The sequence below is a fragment of the Opisthocomus hoazin genome, chromosome 9, assembly GCF_030867145.1.
Source record: "Opisthocomus hoazin isolate bOpiHoa1 chromosome 9, bOpiHoa1.hap1, whole genome shotgun sequence".
NCBI classification, from domain to species: Eukaryota; Metazoa; Chordata; class Aves; order Opisthocomiformes; family Opisthocomidae; genus Opisthocomus; species Opisthocomus hoazin.
This window is the reverse complement of record NC_134422.1, coordinates 30,226,786-30,238,686: the sequence shown is the minus strand read 5'-3', so window position 1 is coordinate 30,238,686 and position 11,901 is coordinate 30,226,786. Positions and strand designations below refer to the sequence as shown.

Sequence of the window (11,901 nt, the reverse complement as noted above, 5' to 3'; positions counted from 1 at the left end):
TGCCTCCAATTTTCTTACTATGAGCTTCATTTTTTTCACATCCCATCCTGAAGGGCACACAAAGCTAAATTTATGACAGATTATCAGAATTTCTCAGATAGATATCACAGGTTCCACTCACTTGCATTAAATCTCCCATAGCTTCTCTACATGGCCCTACTATAGAAAAAAAGTATAAAAATAAAAATTTAAAAATAGCTAATTTTTCCTACCTGTACATTCAGGTTTATTTACAATGCCGAGAGAGAAAGACGTAATGGTACAGTTTCGCCAAACTACTCCGCATCGATCTCAGCTGTTCTACTGAGAGTACGAGTACCAAAAAAAAGTTACACTAACTTTCACAATTACGCATTAATTTATAGAACTATAACAACGACAAAAAAGTTATCAGCTTTATAAATTACAGGAAAAAATATGAAATTTTTAATTTTTAAACAAAAACAAAGTTACTAAAAATGTATTTTTTACTGTACCTCCTTTTAATTCCCCCCCCCCCGAAAGCTGATCTTAACAGGTTATAAAGAAAATTATTTCTTCAGCCACATGCCTTTGTATTTTGTTTTTATTCAAAATAAAAAGTCATAAAAGTGATAAAAAAATCCGGTTTTGGCCATTTGGCTCCCTCCCCCAAACTGACACTTTATAAAAACCTTCTGCACTTTTTTCCCCCTCCCTCTCTCCCTCTCTGCTACCTCCAAGATGGTAGGAAAGTTGTTGTTTTGGAGGGCAGAGGAGCCGCTCTCTGATGTTATGTCCTCTCGGTGCCTGTAGTGGTGCTGTAGGAGGCTGCTGGCTCTCTTCTTGAGCAGCCCCAGCAGCCCTGCCTTCTTTGCTGGAGAATATATTCAGGGATTCCCCTTAATAATCACCTACCCTCTGAGCACTTTGTAGTTTTAAAATAATAAAGAGCCCCCAAAGCTTCCTCTCCACAAAAAGCAGGATCTTCTCAGAGCCAGGGGGGCAGCAGCTTCTCAGCACAGAGCCCGAGCCCATTCCCAGTCCCTCTGCTGGGGAGGAAACTCTGATCTGTCAGCCCAACAGAGGGAAAGGGGGGAGAGGAGAGAGAGGAGAAAAAAAAAGCAGCTGGAAAGGTAAGCCAGGCCCGGCCTGCATCCCCGGGCTCGCGTAGCGCGGCAGGCGGTGCGAAGGGTGCAGGGCGGGCGGAGAGGCGGGCTACGCGAGGCCGGGGATCGGCCGGGGCGGTGTAGGCCGCAGCGGGGGGTGAGGGGAGCCGGGGGGGGTTTTGGGGCTTTCGGGCGCCGAGAGGAGCGCCAGAGGGGGGTGAGACGGTCGCCGGGGCCCAGCAGGAGGGTCGGGGCGCAGCGCCGCAGCGCATTTGCCCGGGAGGTGAAGGGCGGCGGGGGAGAACGGGGCCGGGGGGGCGCTAGGCCTCAGCGCGGCGCGGCCCGGCAGCTCCGCTCTCCGCCCTGCCGGGCCCCCCGCGCCGGGCCCTGGGCCCAAAGCGGGCCGAGCCCCGCTGCCGCCGGGGCTTGGCGGGTGGGGGGGAGGCGGCTGGGGCGCCTCGGCCGGGGCCGCTGCCCCCCCGCCCCCCCCTCCTCCCCGCGGAGCGGCGGGGCGAGGGGGGGCGCGGGACGGGGGGTCTGGGGGCGGCATTAATTTGCCGAAATGACTTTTAATGAGTGGCGGTGGCTGGGGGGGAGCGGCGCCCCCTCCTCCAGCCCGGTCCGGAGCCGCGGAGGCGGTGCCGGTCCCGCGGGGCGTGCGGGGCCGCGCCGGCCGCGGCCTGGAAAGTTTCGCGGCGTTTTTGGGGCGCTTCCCCCCCCGGCCGCCGCCGCCCGCCCCGCGGCCGTGGGGACGGGGCCGGTGGGGCGGGGGCGCCCCGGAACGCGGCCACGGCCCCCGCCGCCCGCCCCGTGTGTGTCCCCCCCCATCCCCCCCGCCGGTGTCCCCCCTCGGCCCGGTGATTCGCTTCACAACTTTTTTGGGGGGTGGGGGGCGGTTTTGGGGTGTGGGGAGGCCGTCGGAGTGCCCCCCCGCGCCGTAAGCTGCAGGCACGTGGGGTCCCGCACCGGCGCCCGAGGCAGGGAGCGGGGGGGGGGGAGGGGGGGGGGGGGTGGCGGCCTCGGCCTCGGCCTCGGCTTCGCGCCCCGCCACGTGCCGGGGCTGGCAGCCACCTCAGCCCCGCGGGGCCCGCGCCGGGGCCCCTCAGCCGGGGGATCGCCTCAGCTGCCTCTGCGCACCAAGGGCAGCATCTGGGCTGGGGCCCTGGCCCCGTCGTGTCCTGGTGGGGGTCCTGCCGGGGCAGGGGGGTCCCTGTGAGGTGCTGCTGTCCCCCAGGACTGAAAATGAAAGGCTTCTTTTTTTCAGGGACAAAGAACGTCTGGTAGTTGGGAAGTGAGTCCGCTGGAAAACCCACCAACGCGCTTCGCCCCGCACAGGTGAAACAGCTCCGGTTTCTAATGCAAGAGGTGCCTAGTTTTGGGTCAGATGTTCCTTAATATGTTGTTTAGCTCAGAACGTTAATGGCTTTGAGCAGGTAACCTGGAATGAAAGTTGGAAGTGACAGCAACACTTACCTTAAAGCCTTATATTATGACATCTGATTAAAATCTGTAGATCTATAGTTAGTTCTAACTTTGTTACTTAACAACATACGGTGAAGGTTTATTTTAAGGCTGTTCTCAATTTTTGAGGATTGGTAGGCTTAAAAAGAAAACTGGCAAATTTAGGGCACCGCATCCCTCCCCTGTAGTCAAGTGCCCTCTCCTGTGGGCACCCCCATGCTGGCAGGGTTTCACGCTAAGGCCGTACCCACCAGGTACCGCTGCTGATTGAGGAACTGGAGCGCCTGTGTTTTGTATGAAGCTGTCACTTTGGTGACGTTTTCGCAGCCGTCTTCAGCCTTCTGTGTGATTTGTTTGTAATATATATGTACATCAGAGAAGTCCTGTTGCTTGTAAAGCTAAATTGTCTGCAGAAAGCAACCCAAAATTTAATTAGTGGGAGTTATTTTGGTGTTTCAATATTTTTATGATGAGTGAATGAATTTGTATGTGGGGCCTGGTCCTACGGAGTTGCATGTACCGCGTTCTCACAGTATGGTACATCCTCAGGAGGTACAAAATTATTGTAATACCATATTGAAACTTTGGTAGCTTGTAACTGCTAAAAGGCTGCTCTGTGAGGAACTCTACTGCTTTATTGATTGAATATTCCCACTGAAGCAAGAATGATATTCCTGTATTGTGTGAAAATAAGCTTCTTTGTCTTTGCAGCGTTGGGACTAAGAATAAGACTAAGGTATTTTATTTAACCTCATGTGCAAGTTATCTGTTATTTGAATAAATAAAAGACTTGGACTTGCAGCCTTTTTTCTGTTCAAGTACAGATGCAAGGTATACTGGGGTATGTTTAGTCTCTGCTTTCTCTCTGGGTCATGGTTTTGATATTTCAAGATAACATTTTAAAGTGTATTTCTTCGATGTTGCAATGGCCTAAATGTTCCATTTGTTGCTGCATCTGAAGACTCCCTTTCTGCAGCCCCGCTTGCCCTGGCAAAACCTGGGCCTGTTTATAGCCACATGGAAGTGAGTGTGCTTCTGTGCAAGCATGAGGATCTGCCTGTGAGGATGTGTTTGCAGGACTGGGGCCTGAGACCTGCTGCTCAAATAGAGAAATCCTTGTTCAAAAGACTTCCAAAGATATGGAGCCTGTCTTGAGCCTTAGGTCAGGAATAGCCATGTTTAGGAAATTATTTTATTGAAATCTATAGGAATGTGCTCTTAGCAACACTCATGAATCTTCCTACTTCACATCTTTTCTCTTTAGAAATCCTTTGAAGTTTCTAAATTTCTGAATTCTTAGAGTCTTAAATGTTTGTTTTTTAGGCTTTGGGCTGTCTTTGTCATGTTTTCTTTAAGGTGCTGTTTATCAGCTGAGTAAATCAGCTGATACTAAAATTCCTGCTGAAGTTCATTTTGTGTAGGAAAACAAAAAGAAGAACCTGTTCAGTTTTGGAACAAAAAGAGTTGTTTCCTCTCAGTTACGTTTTCTGCTGTTGATTCAAACTTGTTACAAATCTGTAAGTTCTCTAGCCATTACTATTATTAGGGATAATACTTAATTCTGTATTTACTGCATTATATTCTGATGCATAATCTATATTACTGCTATTGCCTAAAATATACTGCTGCTTTTCTGTTAATATAACAGACATCCTTATGCAATATAAACTGCCTTTTTGCAGAGTTGAAGTAATAAGCTTTCTAAAAAGGCAGAATGAGGACAGTGTTGCTGCTTCTATCTTCCTAGGTAGATTTTAACATATGAAAAAGGTAGTCCAAAATGTGATTCCAGGTAAATGTCTGGTAAGATCTTAACATGTTAAGTGCATTGATCTGTCAGGGTACTTATATATGTGTGCAGTACCTTGACTTTTGCAGGGCTATTCGGAGGTCCTCTGGAGTGAGGATTGTGCTCTAGTTAATAAAACAGTTCCCTACAGGAACTCTTGCAGTTGACTTTGGTTGCTTCCCAGTGTTTTCTGTCTCAGTTTGGATAGTTTTACCAACAAAAAGACTCTTGTTTCCAGAATTACAGCAGGCTTGGTTTGGTAGCTGAGCGTAGTAGAGAATTGAGCTGTTAAATAACCAGAACTAAGCCAAAGTTATGGTTAGATCACAGAATGGGGTCAGAAGTTACAACTTTGTGGTGTTGATGTCGACCACAATTAGATGTGGTGCAGCTTCTCTTGATAGAACAGAGCACTTCCCAGAGAGGTACTAGTTGCCTAAAGTCTCTTAGCATGAGATAGAAAAAAGGAATGTTTTTACTTTCTCTCTGATAATATAGTTCTTACTAATACTGACCGAAAGGTTTTACTGTAAGGTGTCTTGTAAGTGAGTGTCTTTTTTGCAATGATTTTTATGGTCTCTGTTCGTCTCTGAGTGGATGAAATTCCCCATTGCCTAAACATCTTTATGTGTTTATTGTTAGTTTCGGCAAAAGGGTCAGACAGTGGCAACGCAGGGAATTTTTCTTTCTTGGTCAAGTTGAGGAATCAATAAAACTACTGTTCATATTATCTGTGTTTCTGTAAAAGCTGAGGTTCTTGGAGATCCATGTTCCACTTCTGGCCCCAAGCTGATGGTTTTGGAAGCGTATGTAGATGATTTTACCTTGTCTGTGAGATGTCATGAACACACCAATCAATTTAACGTGAAATCTGCGCTAGTATTAGCAAATGTGAAACAACACGGTTAAGACCTCTTTAATCGTGGCTTTTGTTTGGATGCAATGTGTGAAGCTCTGAACTCAGTGCTCTTAATTATACATCTTTTAACCACCGACATATAATTGCCTTGCAATTTAAAATGCATTTGGGGATTCCATTGCCTAAAAGGGTCTTAATGTACCTTGTATGTCAAATTCTGAGCGTAAGTTTAAGAATGTATCCAACCCACAAGATTTAAATACTTGAGTATTTTCAGCAAAATTACCGATTGATTTTTGGGGCCAAAATGCTTTGGGTTTTCTAATAGTGACTAGCCCATTAACTTCTTTGTAGACTACAGATGATGTCAGGAACCAAACTGCTGTATGACAATACTCAGTATGGTCTAGTGAAGATTCCCCCTCAAAGTTTGCTGCTACACTGTTTCCCAGCCTCTCTGAAAGACTTTGTTTTGGGAGAGGGTAGGTGGAGTGCAGGGCTATACCTTTGTTGTCTTGGAGCTGGTGTGCACTGCAAGGGAACTGATTATGCCTGCTTGCCAGTACTAAAAGCAGTTGGGAGCTGGCTTCTTCCTATGCCTGACAGCAGGTGCTGACGGCTGCACAGGTGTGTACCTGTCTGTATTTAAGTCTTTAATTTCTCTTTTTACAGTCACTTTGCAAACCACATTCTGTTGTCTTATGGACCACCAGTGGCTGCACACAGCAGGGAAAGTAGCTTTGCTCTAAGTGGTGATGTCGCAGAGTGTGGCTGTGCTGTGTCCTGCCTGTCTTTCCAATAAAGCCTTGCTGGGATGCTAAGTTTGTTGCTCTTCACATGTCCAGATAGGGCTTTTACCAGGGGGAGAATATTTTCTTCCAGTCAGCTGCTCGGTAATAAAAAGTGGGAGAAGGGGAGAAATGAATGTGTTACCAAATTACAGATGTTAGTAGTAACCTCATAAGAACATATAAAATTCCCTGCTGGGTCATATCAGGGGTCGATCCAACTTAGTGTTCTGTTTTGGGCAGCAGGAGTAAGTGATGCTGTTTAGGAGAGCGTGAAAGCCCAGCCACTTTTTAATGTTTTCATCTCTTACTCCTCCAACATCCATATTTGTTAAATTAGGCATGGTAGCAGGGACATCACTTAGGTCCCTATTGTCTGTGAACTTTTCTGCTGTCTTTTTGAACCTGATGGCACTGTCTGCTTCCATATCCTTCTGTGACAGCAAGTTCCAGCAGTTCACTACCCGTGAGTAGTAAAAATGAAGAAGTCCTTCTTTAATATGTTTTGAGTCAATCTCTTATTAACTTTACCAAGTACCCCTGGTTCTAATATTGTGTGATATGGTTTATGACCATTCTATAGTCACCTTATCCCCTACTGTGATTTTTTTAAACCTCAGTCATGTCTTGCATCGTTTGGTAATGGCACACATTTTTGGGTTCTCTTCTGGTCTTTGCCCCACTGCTTCAGACTAGATAAAAATCTTTTATTTAGAGGCAGCTGTTTAAGGAAAATCTAGGTTCCTCAAGAAGCAGCCTCTGTTTTCTCATTCATGGGTTGTTGCTAAAGCCAGTTTGAGCATATGGAGGCATAAATTATGTTTCTGTTGAACGTTTCTACAGCTTCAGTGTAGAGTATATATGCAAAACCCAAAACAGCTTTCAGAAAGTTTTGTACCCTGATATTTTTTGAGCGAAGTACAGCTGCTTAAGCATTTGATTTTTCCAGGGGAAGTCCATGTTTCCGTCGTCTTTTACTGATTCCTGTGGGACAAAAATAATTTCTCCCCCACCCACTATTTAGCTAAGCATAGTTTCAGTTCTCTTCAATTAAGCTACATGTGCCTATTCCATTCTTGTGCTTTTTATGTAGCAGCAACCAAGTTCTGCCAAGGGCTCCCGTATATTTTGTTCAAAGTAAAATACTGCATCAAATTAAATCAGAATCAATAAATTTAAAAGTCTTTTTTTGTTGGATGGTTGTTTTTTTTTCTGTAATATATATATAGTATGCTATGGTAGTAAAAATAAAAATCTCTTTTTAGATTAAGCAAAACTCCAGTCTCTGATCCTGACAGCATATCCACAGAGTGCCACTGTCTTTTGGGGCGTCTGTGTAAGAATCTACCAATAAAGATATAATTGCAAGTTTGAGAGAGCAGCTGTAGGGATTTTTGTAGTATAACATTGTCTGCTAGGTATATTAGCTTTATTTTTGTTCGTTGCACTGTAGCTGCGCTAATTGATTTGTATCACGGTTTTTAACATGGTTATATTTGCATGAGCTTCTCTTAGTGTATATATAAACCTAAAAATTCGCGTTCAAGCTCATTGGTTTCCCTGAGGATTATGGTCAGTATTTTTGCTTAAATGTTTCATATGGCATTGTACTTGTGCCCTGTATCTTTCAGACCAGTGAGAAGTAAAACACTATGCCTGCCTTAACACAGTCAAGTTAAATGCAAAAATAAGACTTAATTATGTGTTAAATCCAAAAATAAGACTAGGGGCACAAGAATAAATCCAGGATTGTAGTGTCTGGGAACTGTGGAGGAGATTCTTTACAGAAGCTTAACGGAGGCACACCAGGTATGCATTTCTTGCTGTTTACTTTGGAACCATTCTGAGGAACTGTTGCTTGATAACCTTCACTAAAGAAATATTGCTGGGTTGTGCAAAAGAGAAGGTCATTGATCTGTCAAAAACTCTGCAAAGCATGATGATAGTAGCTTAAAAGAAGGTGGTAAATAAAACAGAAAGAAATAGAGAGCAGCATGTGAGTCACCCCAACTGCAGGATGTACTTGTTCTTTCAAGCTTTCCATCCTGTCCAGTATATGCCACCAAATACAAGCTTTGGTTAACTGTTGAGAGAAGCAAACTCCAGAGCAAAAGGCTTTCCAAAAGCTTTGTTGTGAGTATGAGATGCAATTAGCTAAGACTCATTTGAGTCTACTTTTAGCTCATTAGCTAAGACTCATTTGAGTCTACTTTCGCTGCAATAGTAATGGAGGAGGCTTTCAAACATATGGGACCCAAACCCAGATCACAGCTCCTGTAGTGGGCATGTCATCATGGGATTTGTGTTTTTCCTTCATGTTGTTGCTGGATAATACTGAAGTCTGTGTCAGTATCTGCCTTAGCAAAGGTGTCTGAAAGGATTATTTGGTTCTCAGCATGCTAAAGAAGAGATAGTTCCCTCTTCCCATTCTGTGTTTTTGAAGGGCACAGCCAACAATGAACTTTGTTAGGGCTGATGTGTTGTGAAGGGTCATACTCCAGTGATTAGTTTCAAATATATATAGTATGTGCTCTGTACTTTGATGTGCTTCCATGCTTCGAGAGAAGTTGGTGAAGGTGTTTGGAACTGGATTAGATGTCCGTGGTTGTGTTCTGGCTCTCTGATGTAAGCAAAGTGCAAGGCCGCTGCCCCTGGGGGTGTGTGCTTGCATGTGTGCATGGAAAGGGAACTATGTGTATAGAGAGGAAATATGAAATGATCCTTATTATTGTCAAATGATTAATCAGGTCACTTGTGCTAGTTACATTTTGTAGCATGTGTCTCCATTCTGTATGCTGTGTACGCTGCACGTGTGCATATACAGCTGTTTCAAGAAGTGTGAGTGTTTTAAAATTTTTAGTAGTCTTCTGACTTACTGCTTCTACAGCTAGATGTATGTTAATAAAAGGCCTGGTTTATGCAGTTTACTGTTAGAAGAGTGATAGGGTGTTTTGTTTTACCTTAGTGACTTAAAGTTGCTTTTCTAGATCCCCCAGTGCCATCATGCTTGTCCTTTTCTCAAGGCGCTCTTATACAGTGCAAAGTGAAGGCTTGTACCTTCACAAGAGGAAGCTGCATCTTTCCTGCAAAGTCTGTGTAGGCTCCTTCCTTGCAGTTGTGTTCTTGCCATTTTGGGCCGTGGGAAACACGAGTTGACTGAGGTGGTAATCTGTACGTTTGTCATATGCCTGTAATTTATTACATGTTTCCTGAATATCACCTCTGTGTACATTCCTTTGCTTGGTGTATAACACATATAAAACTGAACTGAGTACTGAATATACCATGTTCAAAAGAGTTTAATCCAGTGCTTCATGATGGCCTTTCTGAATAAAAGCTGCTTTTTGCAGGGTAAGCTGAGTGGAACAGAGTAGCTGCAGAATATGTGTAGTGTTAATTTTATTTGAAGCTGCTTTAGGATGTTTTGGTTTGGTTTTTTTGGTTTTTTTTTGCTTTTTCTTTTGTAAAGTTGATTACCAAAGACTCCATAGTGTTGGGAAATGAAAAAATACCTTATAATTGCATGGATTTGCACTACATGAGTCTGTTCCAGGGGGAAAAAAAACCATCCTCTTGATGAAATGACATTTCAGCCCTCCTGGTATCTATGGGAGTACTGCCTCTGACATGATTAATGCCTGCATTTACCTAAAATAGGTACAGTAAGGATGGAGAAGGTCTGAAGAACCGTGGTGACCTTAGGAAGGACTGCCTGTTGATGCTTGCAGAAGCTGTGGGCAGCCAAAAGATCTGAAGATTGTTTGTCAGGTTTGTCATCTTGCGCTGCCTGATGAAATTAAAATTTTGCAGAGCAAGGATAGTCACCAGCATTTTTGTAAGCAAAGATACTTGAAGTAAAACCTCTGCAATCAAATGACTTAAATCATCATTCAGCTTGATTCCTGAAAGCAAGTGATCTAATCTGACACTTAACCTTTTTCAGCTTGTAGCTCGTAATCATTTTCTGGTAGGTGACTGGAGTTTTGTTTAACGGGTTTAGGTGCAGTGGCGGTAGAATTTTATTTCCCCCAACAATTTCCTTTCATGATTTCCAAAGATCTGTGACTACTGATTGAGAAGTATTGTGCTAGTGGATTTGGCTTATTGGATGCTAGCTGAACCACAGGTTTAGTGGCTACATCTAGACACTTACTTATGAAAGAGTAATAATATCTATTTTATTCTGACTGACCTTTTTGATATTTTCCTTAGACAATCTGCTTCATCTTGATTCATCATCATTCCAGGATAGCAGTGTCCTTGGGGCTCCCTCTTAACATTGATATGGTACAGAAGATTTAAAATCAGGTATTGTTTTGGGTGCCTCTTTCCTCTAAAATGAAATACACAATCTAGGACTGAATGCATTCTTTTTCCTTATGTGATTTGTCTTAATATTTTGATTATTTCAGCTGATGTTCACAAGGAATAGAGTCACGTGATGTATGAAGGCAAACACATACACTTCTCTGAGGTTGACAATAAGCCCTTGTGCTCATATAGCCCCAAACTGTGCAAGCAGAGGCGACTTAACGGCTACGCCTTCTGTATCAGACACGTTCTGGAGGACAAGACTGCCCCCTTCAAGCAATGTGAATATGTGGCCAAGTATAACAGCCAACGCTGCACCAACCCCATCCCCAAATCTGAGGACCGTAGGTGAGTTGTGGTTACCGATCTGCGAAGTGGGAAGTGCCTGGGACATAGGCATGAGTTTTCTTTTAAGATGCTGCCTGATTTCAGGATGAGGGAGGAACTGGCCTGAGTGGATTGAATTCCAGGATGTTCCTTTGAGGGTTTTGTTTTAAGCCTAGTAAATTTTATTTTGTTTTCTGTGGGAGTAAAGTACTCAGAAAGTGGGCAGTAACTTACTCCCAGGGAAATTTTTGGGAGAGTTCATTGCTTTTCTCAAATTCACTGTAAACTGTTTATCAAACCTGCTACACAATACCTGCTGTTCTAATTAATTTGCTTTGTCACTCACAGTATGTGCTCTTAAAAGGGCCTGCTTGTTTGGCCAGCTGTGCCAGAAGTACACTTCCATCTACTTTTTCAGGACAATTGAAAATGCATACCTTCTGGGCTTAGTGAAGTGACACGTAGGGATGAATCCAGAATTACGGTTCAATGTTTGTGATTTGGTATTGGTCTGTAACGTTGTATTACTGGAATAAAAAAAAATTACTTGATAGTAGATGAGCCAGCTGGGAAAGTGCTGTCCATTCCCTTTCTTTTTTGCTTCCCCTCTTCCTCTCCCCATTGCTGCCCAAATGAAGATGCCCAAGGTGCCCAGGTATTAAATGCCTTGCAAGAGATAGTCCTTGAAGTTGTTGGAGAGCTGGGAATTCAAACCAGATTTCCTGAATTGCAGCCTGTGCTGTAACCGTTCTTCCTTGCTCTTTAAGACTTCCTGAACATCAGTCTCATTGGTGTTGTTTGGGCTGAAATACCAGTATTTGTCTGATCTTGGCTACCAGGTGTATATGACTTTAATTTTTCAGAGTCATTGTTGAAGATTTTGCCAGTAACACAGTATTTAATTAACGTGTGTTAACTGTCTGAGGCTTGTTCTGTTAGAAATGCATCTTTTAACCTAAAATATAAACCAAATATGCCAAAAAAGAATCAAACCACTATTCACTGACCTTTCACATTATTAGCTGCAATTCACTAACCTTTTGCATTATTAGCAGTGTTCCCACTGTGCCCTACATATAACTTCCTTCTCAGCTCACAGCTCCCTCTCTTGTCTGAAACAACAGTTGGACTGTGCTCTAAATTAACTTGCACTTCACCTGCCATTTCAGCTGAGGAGACTGATGAAGTGAGAAAAAAACATGAATGTTTGTCAAAAGCTGTAGGGCAAATGCTCAAATGGCACAAGATGAATAACTTCAAGCTGTAATTTGACAGTTGGTGACTGTTTCTTTGCTACTG

The 11,901-nt window shown here is 43.9% G+C and overlaps 1 protein-coding gene across 6 annotated transcripts in view; it reads left to right on the top strand.

Annotated features, from left to right (window-relative positions):
* The first annotated feature begins 687 nt into the window (after window positions 1-687).
* Window positions 688-11,901, top strand: part of INO80D (INO80 complex subunit D) — a 45,986-nt gene continuing 34,772 nt past the window's right edge. For 3 of the 6 annotated variants that reach the window (XM_075429715.1, XM_075429714.1, XM_075429709.1), the window contains exons 1-5: window positions 688-1,094; window positions 2,332-2,402; window positions 9,622-9,732; window positions 10,177-10,272; window positions 10,377-10,623. In XM_075429715.1, coding sequence (XP_075285830.1) covers window positions 10,406-10,623 — 218 coding nt within the window. In that variant the 5' untranslated portion in view covers window positions 688-1,094; window positions 2,332-2,402; window positions 9,622-9,732; window positions 10,177-10,272; window positions 10,377-10,405. Of the gene's footprint in view, window positions 1,095-2,331; window positions 2,433-9,621; window positions 9,733-10,176; window positions 10,273-10,376; window positions 10,624-11,901 lie in introns of all 6 variants that reach the window. The other 3 variants (XM_075429711.1, XM_075429710.1, XM_075429713.1) reach the window with 3 other exon arrangements.